Source organism: Poecilia reticulata, chromosome 2 (assembly GCF_904066995.2).
Source record: "Poecilia reticulata chromosome 2, P_reticulata-male-v2, whole genome shotgun sequence".
In the NCBI taxonomy this organism is placed as follows: Eukaryota; Metazoa; Chordata; class Actinopteri; order Cyprinodontiformes; family Poeciliidae; genus Poecilia; species Poecilia reticulata.
Window position 1 is genome coordinate 38,914,145 of NC_088831.1, and position 21,103 is coordinate 38,935,247.

Consider the following 21,103-nt stretch of genomic DNA (forward strand, 5'->3'; position numbering starts at 1 on the left):
AAAATATAAAACTGTGCATCACTTTCTTTTTTAAGTTGGGATGACATCAATGCAAACACGGACTATCCAAAAAGAGAAACACTGCAGCCGCCTTTACAATAAAAACCCATTTGCTTAAAGTTTAAAACAACTTCACTCATTTATTGTGAGGAAGAGATCAGGTCACATTTCTCTCAGTTTGTATGTCATTCTCTCTGTTTTACTGCTCCAATCAGATTAGGAAGCCTGTGAATGATGTTAAGAGAAAATGATACTGTCTGGTTGGAACACCAGGTTAGTTGCTGTTTGACCAGATAGTTGTTGATGCTGTTGTATTATTAACAACAATAGTTTGGCTACTTTTCTATGAAATGCACAGTAAAACCGGCAAATTTTGTTGCTCATGATTGATTTGTAAAAGCAACAAAAAGGGTAAAACATTCGGGTGAATACTTTTCATAGGCTCTGTATTTTACACCAGACCTATCGGGAGTCTGTTGCTAAAAAAAAACATAATTTTAGTGACTCTGAGCAAATTACACAGCTGCAGTTAAAGTCCCTGTAGCATTTAATAAAATCCACATATTTAATTTCTATCGTAAGGAAGAAAGATGTTTTTTCCTGACATGCCTCCAAAACAACCAGCTGGCGTGTAGCATCATCTAATTTCCGTCGTGGAGACTTGGTGACCCCTGGACGCCACATTCTGCTGCAGTTTTTTGGGGGGATATTTTACCTCCCTCATTATCTGCCTTAATGTGCACAATGGCAAGATAATCATGGGTGGTTCATCCTGCTCAGTGACCAGTGGATAAGAGAAATGGGTGTTTGTGTCACATCATATTGATACTCAGGGAACAAAATGTCATGGAATGGGTTTGTTTTCTTTCTCGCTGAATAGTCCACATTTCATAATTCATTTTATAGTTTTTTTTTATGTCCTTGACTTGTCTAGTCACTTCCCTTTGGTGCATTTTTTCAAAGCAAATCACCAAAAATACACTCTCAGCTAAATGTGAAGTTATAAATATTTATCCTGGCTGTGACACAGCAGAGCATCAGCGTCATTCATTCTCTCTCTGGAAATACAATTTATTATCATAAACATCAGCGTAATCGGATTCCAAAGGTAGGAAAAATCTGTTTTGGTTGGCTTCATTGTATTAATCCAGGTTATCTTATTTTGTTTTCTGCGTTTCAGTGACCAATGGGAGTTATTTTCACATGGACGAGGAGGAAGATGAGGGAGTGCTGTACGGGCAAGATGTGGAGATGAGCAGCTCTAATCAGCCCTCCTTCTTACAGGAAAGGTGTGTTTGAGCTTTTTACCAGAGTCCTCATACAAAAAGCTTAACTCTGTCTGATAATTAAACCCAAGCGAGGACTGTTGTCTTTACTAATCACTTTTTATCAGATTCTTGTTGTCTGCATGGAAGAAAATTACATTAAATGTTTTGATTCAATTTGAAGACGGACATATTTTTTGATTGCTTGAATTTAAGGTCACCGGGAATATGTTAAATTAAATATTGCAAAGCTGTTTACATAGCTGTCTAACCACCTTCTCATTCATCTTTTGCAGTGAGGGCTCTAAGACATCCCCCATGGCCCAGCCTCAGTCTCCCACCCAGAACCAGTTCCAGCACATCAAAGCCTCTAAAAGCATGGACCTGGGTACGACTCAAAACCAGCATCACACTGGTGGGGTGATTTTCTTGTTTATCTGTTCTGCATGATGGCCGCATGCATCTCATCCTCGTTTGGAAGGTTTTCCTGCTGATGCATGGCTGCTGCATTGGCAGCACAAACTGCATGCAGACTGACATCAATGCAGGCTTGGATACATACATTTTGAATCTGTTGACTACTTCTTATCTAATTTTTTTGTGCTTTTTTTTGCGTTTGTATTACTAACATACTCACATTTTTGTCAAAATCTCTACCAGAAAGATGATAACACTGTCAGTGGTTTGATAATTGGTCGAATTTGTATGTTTTCATTTCTTTCTCTGTCCCCAGTTAATTTTCAGTCAAAGCTCATATTTGGTGTAAAATTAAAAGAGAATGTCAGGGCGGGTCTTTTATTTCTGAACCAAATGTCAGAACAGCGACTTTAAACCACCGTAATGACGCTTTTGCTGACATCTCTGTCACCTGTTGCTCCCTGATTGCTGATGTTCTCATGCAAGTGCTGAGTGACATTTCAGTTATTGTTAAAAAGTCAGCTCAGAAATGGGCATGTGCACACTTAACGTCTATTCCTTTGCGTACATCAGAGCAACATGACAGCGGTCGCAGCAGTGCAACAAAAGTGTTTTGTTTCAAATGTCACTTTGCTCAGTCCTCCTCCTCGACTTTGCTCAGCTGCCAGATGTGAGCGCGCGTCTGCGTGCGGATTCGAACAAAAGAGAGGGAGAAATTTATGTGAACTGCACAAACATTCATTTCTACACAAATACCATGCTGATGATGCGTTTTCAGGGCTTCGCTTCACCTCTTTTGTTGTTTTACGCGTTTAGATGCAGATTTACTACGAGTCAGTTTTGGTGTAATTTGGCATTGCAGTTTAATGTCTAGTCACAGCTCTAAATTTAGTCAAATTAAGTAAAGAAGGAGGTATTTTAGCACTTTTTAACCAAGCTGTTTGTAAAGTGAGGACTAACATGTTGCATATCCTTTATCACCAAAGTAAGGATGCTGCAATTAAAGCATCCTTACTTTCAAGGGTTTATTTAAATTATTGCAGTGATAATTCTGTACAATGTAGAAAAAAAGAGGCTAGAACTGTGTATGTAAGGCACATAGGCATCTTCTTAAAATGACTCCAAAATGAACTTTGAAAATCTCCTCTCGACTCTTAAACACAGTTGACTTTAGCTTCAGTCATAAAATATCTCATTGTATGCACAAGTGCCTTTTCATCAGCATATGCAAATCAGATGAGATTTGCCTCATTAGCACTTCGGTCTTTTCAAATTAAAAAAGTTGACTATCGGAACTGTAAAATATCGGTTACACAGACGCACACAGATGCCACCATAATTAAATAATATTTCTCTCTTGATGTACGAGTTGAATGCCTTAAAGAGTCTAAAAGTTAATTCTGTGCAGAACATTTTAAACTTAATTCATTAGCAGCGAGCTTAACTCGCTGTGCTTTAATTAAAGTAATCATTCAAACTCAGCCGCTTTGGCTACGTCCATATCTAAGATAAAAAAAACAAAAAAAAAACAGTAAGTTGTTTGAGTTGGACTTAAGTATTCATTTATTGAAGATGATTACTTGCTACATTCACCAGGGCGGAGTAATTAGAGGAGATATGGACATATGATCAGGAAGCACTTTTGTCTATTTCACCAAAACAACATTGATGACCACAAGATTCTCCCTTGTTTTCTCGGATTTTAAATGACACCACAAATGTTTTAACAACATAATCAGACGATATTGCACATTGCAAGAAATATAATTAACATATGTATCACAAAGTGCTTTTTTTGCACTCTGACAAATTAAGCAACATTAATTTACCAGGACGCATTTTAACAGAGATTTCACGCTGTGTTTCAGATATTTTATTGGTCAGCTACATCATTTATTTTGTCTTTGATGGTCTTAGTTTTACTTTACAGCCAAACGCGATAAAACTTTTAAGGATAGTTAAATTTTTTATTTCCTTTTTTTCCACTGCACCTCCTTGTGCTTCGTCTTGTCTGCGATATTTATTTTCTTTAATTTTATTATCTCTCAGTACCAAAAAACCTCTAAATAATGATAAGAAAAGATTTATATTGGTTTTAAAGGCCCAGTTTTTGTTTCTGTGGTTATTGTTGTGTGTATTGGTTTAGTTCTACCAGTCAGGGCCGGAAAGGTGGGAGGAGCAACGATGTGATGGAGTTAGAGGGTAATTACCTTTAGGAATGATGATCAAAGCAGCGACTATGTCAGGAGAGCAGAGCCGGATGGAGAGTGACTGAAGAAAAATGAAAACATTGAAAAAGATACCAAGAGGTTAAAGGTCAAAAAGGTCAGAGGGGGATACATGGCTGGCAGCAGCTTAAAAGTGAGTGAGAGGAGAATGAAAAATGAAGCAGAGGCTGAAGGGAGGACGGAAAAGTGTTTCAGTAGCAGTGAAGCCGTCTCAACATCACAGGAAAGAAGGGCAGCATGTCGGCCATCTTGTAAAATGAAGAATAATTGTTAGGTAGAGAATGATGAACTAAGCAGGAGTAACAGATGCTCATGGGAAACAAGAGAGAAACATAACATGTAGAAACTGCGATCAACACAGCATTGACTTAACATTAATGCCAGTTTTCTGTGTGTGGGGTTTTTCTTTTAGTGGCAGATGAGAGCAACGTCGGATCCCTGGATGGAAGCACTTCTGGTGAGACATTTTATTTTAGTTCAACTGCAACTAAAAGAAAAACTGCAATATATATTGCAATATAATGTATTATACTTACATACCTTGCAGCAGCTCAGTAAATCATTTCTGTATAGCAACATATTCACCTGTTGGACAAGCTTCACCTGTCCAACAGGTGAAGCTTGTCCACATTTGTCTCATGTATGCTATGAAGTAATGAAGTAATGTCCCAATTAGTAAATTGGACAAAAAAATCCTCTGCAGTGATGAGAGATTGGTCATTTGCAGTATGATAGCGTAAATTAATTTCCCTTCCAATGCTTATGTCAGATCTACAGATTCATATTTGCTTTTTCATCTGGTCTCTTCTGTCCCCGTTAATTACTTGCTGCTGTGGACAAAGCAAATTACACAAGGGACACAAACTGTTATTCATATGGAAATGAAATCGAAGAATTGTTGTACAAAGAGAGAATCCATTTCTCTGTGACAGAGACAGACACTTTTATGTATTGAAATGGATGAATTATGGAAGGACACACTCATCTCAAAGGGAAGCTCAGGTGCACACATGGCTGATGCTTCTTCAAGAGCTCTTGCTTTGGGAGCCTACAGACGTATATATTTTTAAAAGTTTGATCTCAAACTTTGCTCTTTGCCTTGAAGTCTCTTCCGTTTCATTTGTAGCTACTTGAATGTAAGAGCACTCTTCGCTGCACTCAATATGGGTCCCTCTACCTGCATGCCACCTTTTTTTCTTGTCAATCAGCCTGTTTCCCGCATTCAGCTACGCCTCAGTTTTAGACATGGTGGTAGACACTTTTATTATGGCCGTACTCTTTCTGTAAGGCTGCCGGCATGGCAATGTAAGGAGCATGAAAGAAGAAAATGTAGAAAGAAAAAAAAAAGCCAAGCTGAGTTTTATTTTATTACAGCAAAAATTCATAAAACACGAGACTTTTTGTTCTCCTCTGCAAAAAAGTTTCTTTCTTTTTAAATTGTAGTTACTTGCCTGGTTTTCAGAGCTTGCTGAGCTTATTTGCATCTACTAGATATATAGACAAAGGAACATCATGCAAAACTGAGCAGCAGAGAAAATGCTTAGATGTGCACTCTTACTGCATTAGCCTTCAGTAACATGCATACAATGTGTTTAACTTAGGTTTTATCATCTGTGTTCTATTCTGTTAAATGGTGTAAAATGAAACTCCTTCTATTAATGACGTGTTTTATATTCTGATACCTGGAGAATATGATTTTTTTCTCTCTGACAGCTTGTAATTAGGGTAAACAGTGTGACTAAATTATGGAGCATGATCACATTTATTTATGCATTTATTTATTTTTGTCCTGAGGCAACCAGTGTTTTCTTAATTTTGGTCTGCTTTATTTTACTTTGCTGTGGACTACAGCTCGCTTTTCCAACATTTGTATATTTTTGATAGATGGGAGAAAATATATCCCTTTCAAACAATTCTTCCACTGAACATAAACAGATCTGATCAGTTTTGGTTGCTGTTGCAAATGAAATCACATTTATCAAAGCACAGTTACTAGATTAACTGTTCTTCCTGAAAAGTCGCAAAATATATGAAATTTGATTGTAGCATTTCCAAGTCCAAAGGACACGAAAGGACCAAAGACATTTCTATTCTCTGATTCTTCTCACTTCCTATTCTTTTTTTCTAGAAAACATCTGACATTCTTACATTTACAGGATTTTGTGACACTAGTGGCCTTTATTCATCAGTATCTGGACAGGAAATAGGGCAGACATGCAGTAAAATATCAGTGACTGGGACTCGAACCCAGGACTGTTGCTGCTTCTGTAGCCTCTGAATGTTTTGCTCCTGCTCTACCACTGAGCTACATGACGCTCCGATATTTACGTCTATAATTTTGTTCTTCTCGCAATTAGGAGTTTGCATTATTGCTTTTTCAAGACACCAGAATGTGTTTTTAATGGTACCAACAATTAGTTAAAATTGTTTAAAATTTGGTCTAACCAAACTAAATCCTCTTAAATGTTTCATTTGCTTGGTTAAATGTTCTGCAGCAAAAAAAAAAAAAAATAATAATAATAATAATAATAATTTTCTTTTTCTTCCTGAGTGGAGTTGTGTGCAGTGGGTGGATCAAAAAAGTATATAATTCCTGTTCTTTATGAATATTTCTGCAAGTGGCCATATGGCTGTTGGACAATTCCTTTCATTATTAATTTAACTCGTGTGGCAAAAATCTTGCGGGTAGCACATGATGATGTCAAGGTTAGTTGTTCTTAGCCGTTTCATATTATAGCCCAGACATTTTTAAAATATGATTAAAACCAATTCCTTCAGTTTCTTTCAACAGTGGGGTTGAAAAGATCATCCTTGGACCCATCACAGCACGCTCTATGGAAATCTTCCTATACACCATCAATTAGGACTAAAACTGATTATATTAGTTAAGGAGATTTTACTGCTTAAATCACGCTGATACTAAACCCCAAACACTAAAAAAAAACATTGAAACAAAAACATCAACAGCTTGCTCTTACAGAGCGAAAAAGGTAAAACGACCTACATTGACATTTTAATTGTAATAAGTGTGAACTAGTTCTTGCGCCAGCAAGATTTCTTCTGAATTATACGCCTCCACAAACGGGTCAAGTTACATTATTTTTTCTGAAGCCAACTTTCTGTTTGCAGGACCTGTTGCTTATGGAACAAACTCCACCATGCTGTTTAACAGCGTGTGCCAGCAAACATGACACCGCTTTTTTCCCCTTCCCAAACTTTTTTTTTTTTTTTGCACAATTGTATTGTTTGAGACAACCACATCCAGTAGCTCTGTGCTTGTCAGGCCGCTCCGGGAATAAGATAAAACACAGCAATATGTGGTGGAACCATGGAAAATATGCGATTGTGAGACAATGACTTCTGGGAATGCTGTTCTCACTTCCAGCAATGGTTTCTCTTTCTACACCTCAAGAAACCACCGGGCATTCACACTTTTGCACACATACATATACAATCATTGCGTTAAAACGGTGGTAATGGAAAGTCTTAATCATCTTGTGGAAAATATGAACTTTGGGAGATTTCACAATATAATCTACCAAAGGCTAAGAGTCAGATTGGTGGAAACTGTTTAAAATGTGTCTGCATTTGTGGAAAAGAGAACTCGGAAAGTTGAATTTTTAGCAACCAAAAGAATTCAGCAAATGTCTGGAAACTTTCATTTGTAGATTTTTATAAAATATATTGAGATACAATGAAATGGAGTCTAAATAAACTGATGTTGCAGTCAGCCATTCCTCATGTCTTTGTGGCGGCAGAGAGAAATCAAATCAGCTGTGGAAACGGAAACATATGAAATAATTGTATGGCTAAAAAGAGAAGAGGTTCTCTTAGACCTTAGAGTGAAAACAAAATTTGTTGGTTGTTTTCACTCTAAGACTTTCCCAGAGAAAACAGACAAACTACATGCTGGGTGAGTGGGTGACTGTAGCTCAGTGGGTTGTCGTCTCGCAATCTGAAAGTTGTGTGTTTGATTCCATCTTTTCCCCATCGTACATGGATGAAGTCAATTTAACACAAATAAAAGGTTGGAATATTTAATTCTCCATACAGTAAATTATTAACACATAAAAGTTTGCTGTTTTTTTGTTTGATTACGAAAAAGATAAAACCATTACGTTGATATTCTAATTTACTGATTGTGCAGCTGAATTCAAAACAAAGAGGTAAAACCTGCATCATGTTTGGGGTAATTGTACATCAAAATATTTACCATGTTTGAGATAATGTTATAAATATGCTGTTACAGCAACTTAACCAGGGTTGAAATCTCCATCTCAAGATAAATGGACAATAATTTGTATTTGATGCGACAAATTAATAAAAAAGCTTAAGAATGTTGTTTCAAGATAATGACATTTTAGACTATCAAATTCTTTTTATCGCAAGGTAATCAGAATAGTAACTTGTTCTTGTGCGATTTAAGTAAAACTCACAAAATGTGGGTTTTTACTGAAAACTCAGACAAATTCATACAACTTTTATTGCTGAGAGCACAGCGATACAAATCCCTATTGATTATCAGCTATCATAGTCAAATAAAGTCTCAAAATTACTTGAAATATCTGAAAATTGCAGCCTAGAAAAAGTGTAATTTTGAAATGGAAATTGTGTAGGAACCCTGTATTTAATCCTTTCAACTAGAACATCACAAATCCTGCTAAGATGACATAAGTGAAACAAATGCAGCTGTGTTTCTTTTTCTGAGTGAGTAAGACATTCTGCAGCCCTCGGTGGTTGTTCGCCTTCAAATCAGTGTGTGAAAGATGTGTTCTTGTTAGACCAAATGGTTAGGAATGAATATCTGGCAGACTCACAAATACAAGGTTCATACACGGTCCTGAATTCACTGGAAAAATTGGTAATTTGTGTTTTTTTGTACTTTCCAAGTCTGGGTAAGTGTGGAAAAAATAAACTGGAGTAGAAAAGACATTCATGTTTTCAGTTATTTTTTTCTTTCCATCGCTAAAAAGATTAAAGCTTGAATTTCTAAATATGTTCTTCATATTTAGATGTTACATATTTTTTCATAAAATATAGACACCCCTAAAAAGTCTCGGTGTCAATACAATGAATGCCACACATGTCAAAAAGTGTTGTAAACTTTAAAACTTTACTTTCTCTCTGCCCGTTCATAAATTCATTTCTGAACCAGAATCATGTTTCATTGAAGTTCATTGAAGAGACCTTGAACCCTGTGAACAAGACAAAAAGTATCCTGGGAAATAGTTCAGAAAACTTTTTGTTTATGGTTTTCATACCTGCTTTCAGACCAATAAAGCATTAATTTCAGATGTTTTTATAGAGATTGATGATTCTTTTACAGTATAGAACAGTGGATAATTGTGTACAGAGTCAGTTCAAATCTTAAAGGGATTTGGGCACATTATGCAAAATCCACTTTTTTAACTCTTAAATACATTTTGTCGTGAATGTCTAAAGCTTATTCTCTCCTGCTTCTGCATAGATATTCTTTTTATTCTTTTTGGGTCTTAACTTTTAAGTCTGTTTATTTTCTCTATGTCCTATTAAGTTTTCTTGCCTGTTACATCTGTGGAACTGACAAATACGGTCATGGACTTCCTGCTAATCAGTTTTATAAAAATTTCATCCAGTTCATTTAATCAGTATTTCTAGTAAGGTTAATATTAATTGAATGCAATTCCTCTATAACACCAATATTTACCAATAGTGACTGGGTTTTAGATTTAGTGTTTACAAGCAAATATTCTTTATTCCTAATTAAAGGTTTACAGAAAATATTATAATATTTAAGCAGTAAAAAATGTCATAGAAAATTCATCGAAAATATGTATTGTTTTTTGGTATCTTAAAAAAGTTCCCCTAGTTCAAGCAGAGAACGGCCCAAGAATTTGACTGAAAACTCTGAAAATATTGGACAATATTTATTTTTGAAATTGTCTAGCAATCTGCCAAATTGCTCACCAGGATGGCCAGTTTTTTTTTTTTTTTTTTTAACATGTTTAAGTAGCCTCACTTGTTACTTTAATGCACTTAAGTGTGTTTTCTCGTCCAACACACAGTCCCATTTGTTCAAATGTGTGTCTGTACTTGTGAGTAGATACTAGCCAAGTTTTTATAATGCTTTAGTGCAGCATTAAATGGATGCAGTGCTCGTCTGCTGCTGTTGTAGCGCTCTGTATTCTCAGTTTTCCTTTCCTCCGACAGCTCTATCTGTCTCTGCCTCGCTCTCATTCCCTCTTTTCTTTGCCAACGCCATTCAGGCTTAGCGTCTGGCGAACAGGCAGAGAAGCTTATAGGACGGACAACATCTCTCTCTGTGCATGTGTCAGGGGGTCCGTGTGATGCTGAGGGACGCTGGTGCAGCCTATTGTCTGAATCCGTCCCCAGTGGATGTTTGACTTTGAAAAGCATCACACACTGATGAGGCGCTGCCAGATTTGTGTCTTTGGAGAGCTGCATTCGCTCCTGGTCCCGCTTCTGCTTCCTCCTTTTCTGTGATTGTGTCTTCATTTCTTTTCGCATCTCCGTCTTTCTCTGTTTTTTTTTTCTTCTGGTGTCGTCTTGGTTTCCATTGTTTTCCGGTCTCTCCGGCTCTCGCAGACTTTGCTTTGGATTTAACCTGAAAGCCACCTTGTTAGGACTGATGCGGATTGATGGATTAATTTGTCTCAGGGAGTGCAGCTCAATTTGTTCGCCTGTGTCGTCAGACACTACACGATTCCGGCACACATTAGCTCCTCACAACCGACATTAGATAAAGAATTCAAACAGCTGAACTAAGCAGTCGTGTTTTTCATTTCACCCCCTGTACATTATGGGCCTGTGCGCACGCAGGTGTTCAATCCTGAAAGCATTCTCAGACTGCGTGCTCTTTCCGTGGCATTTGTTGTGTGTTCATCACATGCGGATGCATCACTGTTTCTCTGCGTAGGGTTGGCCGCTCCTCTGTATACTGAATGGCCTTTGACCCTTATCCATCTCCCCCAGTAAGCTAATAAAGGTGAGAAGTAATCAGAAGATGGTCAGAGCTGTCGTTTCTTGCTGGCACAGTCATTCATCTCTCTTGGGTTTTATGTAGTGATCACTGACATGTGCTGGACCCTATTTTATATCAAGTTTGAGAGGAAGAAAGGCCATTCGTTTCCCTCAATTAACTGTCAGATAATATTTTGAGGGAAGTCGATATCTTCAGAATAAATGTACAGTTCTTCTGGTCTTTGAGATCGTGATTAATTGCCTGGCAGGCATAGTTGTGTTCAAAATAATAGCAGTCCGGCATCACTAACCAGATCAATGGGTGTTTCTGTTTTTGATATTTATAGATAGTATTTTTTTTTTTTTTGCCGTAGTAGCATAATAGCAAACCAATACACCCAACAGCCATGACATGCTGCTGATTTTTTGCAGTTGCCTCGTTACTTAAAAGGTGAATTTCCAAAATATTAGCAGTGTGGAGTTCAATCAGTGTGATCAGTTATTTTCTAAAAAAATAAATAAAAGCAATAAAAGCAAGTGGTCCTTGTTTAAGAATGAAGGTAGCCATTCCTCTCTCAAAATCTGAGCAAATGACTCCATTGTGAAGTTAGGAATTTGTCCTTTTATTTGCAATACACCCAACAGCAGCCAAGCTGTTTGGTGCATTGCAAATAAACTTCTTCAAGAAGAAGAATCCCCTTGAAGAAGTTTTTTTCTTGAAAATATGTTAAATGAATCTCAAAAGGTCTTTTTTGGGCAGAAATTTACTCCTCAGGCCATTTATTTCTCTTTTTTTAACAATGATTAAAAGCTAAAAGTGGGTGATGCTAGAAATCTAACTGATTGATTGAAATCAGCAGAATTTGTAATTTATAGGAAAGTTTTTGGTAGCCTCTTTGCCTTTTAAAAGCATTATGTTGCTTCAACAGTTATAATGCGGGCACGTGGAACATCAAACCTGATTTCTGTTTGGAAGTTGAAAGCACTTCAGGAACTCTTCTCCACATCCGACATTATTACACATCAGATACACACATGCAAACTGTCAAATATTTACACCTAAATCATTTCAAGTAAACAGCCATGTCATTACACTGAATACATAGTTCCATTGTTTATTATGCGAGAAATTCTGTGTATATGTCTTTCAGAACATTCCACGACTGGGTTGGGTTGTATAAGGGACGTGATGTATTTCATAAATATTAGCCTGTAACGCTGAGTAATTTCTACTCTAGAGAGCAACGGCAGCTGAATTTTATCCCAACTAATACACCAATCTTCTCCCTTTATTACTGCACATGTATAGTGAAGGAGATAAAAATAGTTACGTCTTTATTTGGGGCCCCAGTGTGTTTAGTGCTCCAGAAGTTGGGGTTGTTGGTAAGTCTGCTGGCTTTGTAAGCTGAAGCCTGCTGATAAGCTGCTCCTTGGTGTAATTTTGACTTTGAAAGTAGCCCATTGCTTTTTCTGCCAACAAAGTAGCTTTGGGATAACTTGGCATTCTCTCTCTCTCTCTCTCTCTCTTTCTCTTTGTGGCTTTCTTTTTCATTTTTAATTTATGTTTTGTTTGTAGTTGTTCTTTTCCCTTTTTTTCTTCTCTAGTTGTCATTGCCCTATTATCGCTCCCATCTGTTCGTTCCCAGGATCGGTGTCTCTGTTTTTCTGTACCAATCTCTCAGAGTTGTGTTGATCTTTACCCCACTTTCTGACTCTGCCGATCTCCCCAAAACCCATTTTGGTATCCTTGTCTTTCTTGTCATCCCTCCCTCTCTCTAAAAGCTGCTTAATACTATCTTCTTGCAGTTGTGCCACAGTAATTACATTTCTGACACAAATCCTGCTTCTCACAGCAGAAATGTTTGAGCGAGAGTGAGAGTGTGTGAGTGAATGGTCAACGATCTCCCTGTGTATCGGGATGTAGGAAATGTTTTGTGTTTACTCCTCGATTAACCAACCAAACATCACGTGACTTGTGAGGAAAAACCCAAACCTTCTCTGGATTTAGATGCAGGAGTCAGTTAACACGCTGGGAGTTCCTGAATTTACTCACAGTTTATCTCCAAAGTTGAGGACTGAACCCTTTTTTAAATGAAAAAAAGTCATACATACATAACAAATAACACATTCCACTTCTAGTATTTCAGTGCATTTTATTGTGTTTATGTAATGCATAAATGTGAAATGGAAAGATAAAAAATAATAAAACATTGTTTACAAAGATTTTTTTAGAAAAAAACAATCTGAAAAGTTTATCATTCATTTGTATTCAGGCTCTTTTACTCCAATACCCTTAAATAAAACCCAGTGATTGCAGTTGCCTTTAGCAGTCACTTTGGTATTTAATAAAGCAGCCTGCCTCTGAGTGACATGTGGAGGGTGTTTATGGATGAGAGCCTCACACTCTGTGGCCTTTGTCCGTGCCTTTGAGAAGCAGGCCTGCATTATGCATGTGCATACTTTTACTGTTTGTTATTACTCTTTGTGTGATTCTAGCTTTGGTTAATGGTTGTTTAAATAGATGTGGAAGTCACATCAGCCATCTCATCTCCTTCGCTCTCAGAGCTTTCTTTCTGTCTCTCTCACACACACGCACACAACCATCAGTGTGTATAGGGAATCATTAGCTAAAGTGATGCAAGTTTAGCTATCATGAATCAAAGTGGCATCATATCGACAAGCTAGAGCCAGCAAGGAATCCAAAGTGTGTGTGTGTGTGTGTGCGTGTGTGCGTGTGTGTGTGGTGTGTGTGTGTGCGTGTGCGTGTGTGTGTGTGTGTGTGTTTGTGAGAGAGGATTACTAGTATTTTGAGCTGGCAGCCGGCCCAGCTTTCCTCTTTTCGTCTTCCATTTTTCTCCTCTCTCTTTCCTGCCACCAGGGTTTTCCCTGGTGATATTCCCTGCAGGAAATTTAATTTGCTCTCCCCCTGTGTCGCCCTCTGTGCTGTCCATTTTTTCCCTATCTCAGATATCATCAGTGTCTTAGTTGTTGTACATGGTGCATGGTGTCCCGTCACTCTTATCCTTCGTTGTTAGCTTCAATCCACAAAACTTGATTTTATTAATTAAAAGATTTTTTTTCACTCGTTTTTTTAAATATTTGAAAGTGTAGCTCTACAGCATGTCTGGTTTCTGTCCTGTGAATACTTCCAACATGCTTCTGTCATCGTAAAGCTCTTCAACCTCTGGGCTTGATCCCTCCCTCCTTTAGTAATACGTCTTTCCCTACACCAGACTTGAGATGATGGATAGAGAGCCAACAACTGTGAAGCCAACCTGGAATCCATCACAACCCCAACAACTGTAAATTTCATTTGACTTTTTTTCTGCTCTCTGTTCTCCAGGGTTCAGCCATGTCATGTTCTTTTTAGGTTACAGTCAGTATCAACTTGGGCATTTACCCTAATCAGAGCAATGTACTAATTCAAGGATGTTTGTTAAGGCTGAAATAAAGCATTTGCATTTTTGTCCGCATGGTATTTGAGTTCCTTGTCTTCTGTAACAACTTGTTTCTGGTTTCCACCAGCTCCATGTACGCCTGTCGAACTCGGACCAACTCTTGGTTTGAAGAAGTCCAGTTCGTTGGAGAGCCTCCAGACGGCCATGTCAGAGGTCAACAAGAAAAACGAAATGCTCCCTTTCCACCGCCCTCGCCCAAATATGGTCAGAGGAAGAGGATGCAATGAGAGCTTCAGGGCAGCTATCGATAAATCCTATGATGGCCCAGCTGAAGATGATGATGGTAAGAGTTATGTGGCTCTATGTGTTTTTTGCCATATCATATTTTGGACTTTTACAGTCAATATTTACTGGTTGCACTTTCTATTACAGCATGGTAATAATAAGGTTATAGTTTTGTAACAAAGATTGAACAATTTGGTTGTAGTATGTAACTACCAAAATAATTTAAATATAATAGCCTGGTAGTACCAACTTGTAACATGTAATACATTTTACATTAACATGTCGGTTGGATAATAGTCAAAATGTCACTGTATAATACGCAAGAGCAAAATTACCATCATATTTAGTTGGAATAACAGCTTGTACTAGGATGTCAATTGTGAAATAATTTTTTGATGGTAAAACTATAATATTCACATAAAAATATCTAATTTCAAACACTTTACAACAAAATTACCTAGTAATAACATTTTGTAATGTGATGTTGGTCATAGAGTAATTGATACTGTAATGTACAGAGCAGCATTTAATTAGATGTTATTAATGGACTAATTGTTTGGTAATTAAATTTAATAACAGGTAGATATTACAAATTTTTAAAGTATGGTGTCAACTGAAAGTAACAGCTGGTAATAAAATGTAAAAAACTTAGTATTGTTTGATAATGGTTATAATAAATGGGTAACATGTGCCTTCAGCATTAATATGGTGAAATTACATAGCACTCACAATGTCTAATAAAATGGACATTTGTTGATAATAATATGTCACAATAAAAAAGAAAAAGTTGTAAAAAAAAGCGACTAATAACTTAATTTTCTTAAAATTAGTATTTTGGAAATGTTTTTTATTATTATTGATCTATTACTCACATAATTTAGAGCTTTGTGAATCCATCAGCAAAAAATAAGGATGACATGAGATTGAAACTAAGAAAAGTCATACTAACAGTGACATGGGCATATTGAGAAAAGAAGGAAGCGTTTCTTTCACACTTTCCAAATTACCACGTCAAATCACAGTTTTTGTTTTCAGCTGTTTAGGCATGAAATTGTTTGCACAAGATTTTCTTTTGTATTTATTTAATTTAACTCCACCTTGTCTGAGACCGGTTTCGTCTCTCTCCCCTTCACTGTGATTTTCACTGTTGGAGGCTGTTTTTTTCATTAAAATCTTAACATTTTACTCCAGTTTTTAGAGACATCTTCAGCCCTTAACTTCAATAAGTTTACCTTTGCCAAAAAACATCAGGTAAAAATAACTTTTTACTAAGTAAACGAAGAACATGTCAATTACACAGAAAATAATATAATGCATTTTACTCAAATTGTTATTATTTTGCTTCTGATTCATTTAATCACTGTTACTTCCCCTGCTGCTGCTTTATAACTTTACTGTCAATGGAAAAAGTTGTACGACTTCACTCTCTGAGACGCGTTTTCAAAGCACTTCATAGGTCCCCATTTCTATCTTTAAATTTTGCATCTAATCGCTCGCATTCATCTTCGGTGCCTTTAGGTGAATTTTTCCACCCTGTGATTGATGCATTCTCAGCTTACCTCCACGCGCGAGGCGTTCCTGGATCGCATTTTCTCCAACAAAGTGTGACAAGAGTCTTGCAGCAGGCGCCTCATGCCTCAAAACATCAACACATATTCAATTCCCAGCTGCATTATTAGCAGCTAACTCTTATCAGTCACCACCACAGTAATGAGTCGGCCTGTTTCAGATCACTACGCTCACACAGGATAAGAGTAATAGGGCATGTCAACACCACACATGCAGTGGCCACATCTGTCACCGTCTTTCTAACTGTTCAGCACTTTCAGAGTTGCTGATATTTGACACAGTGCACTTCTGTGAAGCACTGAGTATCTTTCATTCTTTGTATTTACTTCTTCTTTCCAATTGTGCGTGTCTGATAGACTGTTACTTTGTTGTCAGATAAGCTTAGTAGGTTTTAAAATTACTTTAATGGTGCATCTTCTACTGAATTTTACATGTTGTTTTCTCCTGGACAGAAGTGTTTGTTGTTTAGCTTGAAGCTGCCAAATGTATTGTCAGGGGCAACGCTGTGTCATATCTGCCAGAATGCATGACTGCTTCACATATTACTACTTTCAGGGCAGAAAGGTCCCCCTGGTTTGTGAAAATACTGATCCGATTCTGATAGGAATTTGTTTTAATAAGATATATTTTATACTTTAGCTTAGATGAGCATCTAACGCAAGTGTCACCAGAGCCGTTCATATCAGCGAGCCAAACAGGTAATGGCAGAGTACCTGCAAGTCTCACTGTCGATCAGTATTTTGTAGTTTTGTCACTCCAGCTTGTTTAAATGAACCATAGTAACCGAGTTTCAACCCAACAAAAACATTTTTCCTGAGATGCCATCTGTCACCCCATAAATGCTGAAAGTCCTTCTACAGTTACTCCAAAAAGTCACTTGAAGCCAACAGACACACTGCACTGTGTTAAAGTAAACTCTGTGGTTGGGAGCAGTTAAATTACCAATATACAATCAGGCAGCAGCTGCAGCTCAAATCCTTTCGCATTTATTTGGCTCAGAAATTAAAACAAAAAAAAAATAGAATGGCTCTGCATTGCAGCTACAGTAAGCCTGTACAGAGCTGTCACAGATTTGTTTCATCATTTGATTCATGGGATTTCTCAGAACAGCTGATCAGAAGCCAGTTTTACCCTTGCTTTGTGCTGCTTTGGTAACGTGTCTGCACCGATTCAGACATGTTTGTTATTTAACATGATGAAATCACAACCAGCACACACTTCGATGCGCATTGAAGACAGTGTGGGACAGATTTGTGAATTATGTTCATAATTAAGTCATGAAATAAGAGATGTAAATAGATAAATGTATATATGGATAAATGGATAGATAGAGCAGGATTGATTTTGTAATGTTCCTTCCACATAACCCAGTAGTAACAGTAACTACCGACTCCAAAACCAAAGTTTCACTTTCTATTGAGATTTCTATAGATTAGGCTTACAACTACAATTGCAAAAAACTGAGAAAATCTCATGCTTTGTGGAAAAATACAAATCCCTTTGACCAGTAATCAAACCTCTAACATCTGACCAGATTATTAACCTTCAAACACAAAACAGCTAAATGAGAACAGTTGACACAGACTGAGAGCAAACATATGAGCTGAGCACCAATAAATCAACCCATTGCTTCCACACTGCAGTGCTGACATTTGTTTAAGATGCTGTTTAAGCTAAAACATAAATGAATAAGTAGCAGAAGACGATGGGAAACTGTTGAATGATTTACACTTGATTGAGTAGTACAATCAAGGTTGTAATAAATTACAGATTATTCTGTTGCCATTAAAACAAGTTCATCATCCAGTTCATTTATTTCTTTGAAAATAAATTTTCCTCCAAGTTTGTCAGCTATGCAACCATGGTTGCGTGTTATGTATGGAGCCCAAAAATCTCCATGAATCCATCAGCATCACAGCTTCCTCCTGAGTTTTCAAGGTGTTTTCCTTCTTTTGTAAGATCATCAGCCAAACTCACAAAATGTGATCAACTTTTATGGCGACAAACTAACATCTCTGTTATCCGGGATGACTCCCTCCGAATGGCTGTTTGTTTAACATGTCTTTATTTAAAAAGACATGTTGAAATGAATGAACATCTCATAATCTAAGATGTTTTTTTAACATCTCCAACGCCAAAGAATATCAAAATCTGCATGGGTAGCAGGAAGTGAGTCGGGGCGTGATGCAGGTTGGAGTCTTAGTGTCAGAAAGGGTAGAAGATTTTGACAGAAGCCTGTTTTATGACGTAAAGTCAGTTTTCTGTATTATTTTTTATACGGTATTTTCATTTCTCTGTAGAGGTCGATATAACACATGTCGTGTCTTTGACATGTGCTAAATAATGTTTATGATTAGTGTTTTGGGGTTAGCATAACTAACTTGCCAGTTAGCAGCGCCCACCACTGATTTTAGATTTAAATGGATCACACATTTGGTCATTAAAGTCTTTCAGAGTTTCACACTGCTTCACGCTGCTGCAAGAAAAACACATGAACTCACACGAATGACACACACAGTTACTTTCTACAAACAGACAGCCTTCGTAATTAAACCTGAAGTTAATATCCACACAAAATTAGATCCAATTTGAAGTATCTAATTTGAGTTTGGTCATCTTTTTCCATCTGATGAATAGTCGGTGTGTTTTAGTGCGTGTTTGTGTGACGGATCATTGTTATGCACGGCCAGACCTTCAGCCTGCTGATGAATTAATGAGGCGTTGCAGTTTATTCTTTGAACCTCTTTGGGTTCTTATTTCTTTGAGTTAATTAGTTCACTGTGAGGTTGATAAATGTCCCGTCAAGATGTGGAGTGGAGAAACTTGAGTGCAAATCAGTTTTTCTTTGAATTGTTTATTGTTATGTTTGCTGTGGTAACCATTACATGCCCTTGATTGTTTCCTGTCACTCTGTGGGATTATGTGGGGCATAATACGACCAAAACTGCTGAAGTGTAAACAACTTTTTCTGCTGTTTCCAGCGTTCTTCAATCCACTCACGTCTTTTTCTCCTCCTGTTAAATCCTGCAGATGAAGGTTCAGAGTTGAGTTCAGGCCGTGACACTCCTGCTAGTAGTTCATCCCGCCAGGGACTCGCTGATCAAACAGAGGAGAAAACCAAAAAAGAGAAGAAAAAGAAAGAGAAAACCAAGAAGAAGGAAAAGAATAAAGGGAAAGGGAAAGAAAAGGAGAAGAAGAAAGCAGAAGAGACAGAGGAAACGGAAAAGAAGGGCAAGAAAATAGGCTTTGCTCTTCTGAGGTGAGTAGCTGGATTTTTTTTCCATTTGACAGTTTCTTTGCTTTTTTCCAGCCTCAGCTGGATGGAACAGCACTAAGCTGAACCATCCTTTCTTCATTTAAAGAATGTTTTAAAGAGATCTCTGGCTCAGGTGGTAGACCGGTCAATCACCTGTCACTGGGATGAAGATTGATCATTTGTGTTCTCTCTCAAATGTCCTTTTGAGCAATGTACAGATCTCCAGAAGGCACGGATCATGTTTTCTTTTTGTAACTTTAGATTACTTTGACTATACCATTGCTTGCTTGTTTTTTTGTTGGAGGTGCAAAGGGTCTCTGAGTTGTAATGTCTTGTTAGTTCTGTTTTGTTCAGAGATGGTTGACTAGATAGTTTCTCAATGTTTGACCTAGTTGGTTTGTTGTGTTTGATCATGCAGTTTAAATGCTTTTTTAAGAAAAAAAAAGCAAACAAACAAAAAGTTAAGTGACTTATTTTGTTGGGAGTGATGGATAGATCTAAAAATCCACTCAAACTGAACAAACCATATTTATAAAGTCAGTAACCTTATACACCAACTGTAAAGTTAAATACATTAAGCAGGGCTAATTGTGTATAAACTGATAACTTAAGTATTTTAAGTCTGAGTCGAAAAAACATAATTTAGCAGCTTTTGGTGAAACCTGCTTGTTTTGGTTTGGTTGCCTTAGAGCTTCATATAATGGCAGACATTTTTATGGATCACTTTTTATTTCATTGAGACACATTTTTGTAAGCTAAAGGAAAATATTTCTTCTACATTGCTTTATATATACAGTTGAATCCAGACGTTTAAATGGAACGAGTTAATGTAGACCTTGTTTTGCTGTGTGAAGTTAAATTCAGTACTTCAGAGTGGGTAAGTCGGGCTATGTGCATACAACAGATCTTGATGCTTAATTCCAATTTTTTTGTTGTTTTTTCTGCGTGGTCATTCATAATACTAATTAAGTTAATCTTCAATCCAATTTATGACCTCAAAGTGAGCCGCTTGTGCAGAAAGAAAAAGAACAAAGACGTCACACAGCAGAGTACTTTTTATGGAGGCAATAACAGATGCCACCGTCTTATAGATCGATTTTGAAGTTGTTCAATTTGTTCCTGCAGTAGTTGTAAACTTTTGGTTTCAGCTGTTCCAACCTTGCAGGGACCATGCCCTGACGTTCCCCTTTAAATTTTCTCAACTTTTGGCTGTTGTTCAACACAAAGGACACTTCAGGAGAATGTTTTTATTTACTGGACTGTATGTCAGAGTTGTGCTCAATGCAGCAAGATGACTCCAGCTGACAGCAAATCTATTCTTAATGTGAAAATCGTATCCATAAAGTCTGTCACTGAAAACTATGTGCACAGTTTTCTCTGCCTCACACTAAAGAGACGACATAAATGCAGAGGTCTTTTTTTTTCCCTTGTCAAGCTTTATCTTTTGCTCCCAGGTACAGGCGAACTACTCTTAGTGGTGCCCCAGTTTCCTTAAGAGGTGGTGAAAATTATCTGCGGGAGCTATTTTGTGTTATTAACTTTAACACTATCTCGCAGTGTGAATGCAGCCTTCATAGAAACACAGCATGAATGGAGCAGAGTGTTTCAATGAACAGTTTGTGCTTTCAACTTAAAAAAAAGAAACTACCCCATAACAGTTTTTCTGTTTCTTTTCTTCACTGTGCTAGTTTTTGAAGTGGGTTTTCACATGACCATTACATAGAT

The 21,103-nt window shown here is 37.3% G+C and overlaps 1 protein-coding gene across 4 annotated transcripts in view; it reads left to right on the forward strand.

Annotated features, from left to right (window-relative positions):
• Positions 1–21,103, forward strand: part of LOC103460460 (partitioning defective 3 homolog B-like) — a 213,536-nt gene that overhangs the window by 94,612 nt on the left and 97,821 nt on the right. For 3 of the 4 annotated variants that reach the window (XM_008402636.3, XM_008402642.3, XM_008402658.2), the window contains 5 exons: positions 1,181–1,289; positions 1,562–1,680; positions 4,323–4,367; positions 14,396–14,611; positions 19,153–19,381. In XM_008402636.3, the coding sequence (XP_008400858.2) occupies positions 1,181–1,289; positions 1,562–1,680; positions 4,323–4,367; positions 14,396–14,611; positions 19,153–19,381 (718 nt within the window). The remainder of the gene's footprint in view (positions 1–1,180; positions 1,290–1,561; positions 1,681–4,322; positions 4,368–14,395; positions 14,612–19,152; positions 19,382–21,103) is intronic. The other variant, XM_008402652.3, reaches the window with a different exon arrangement.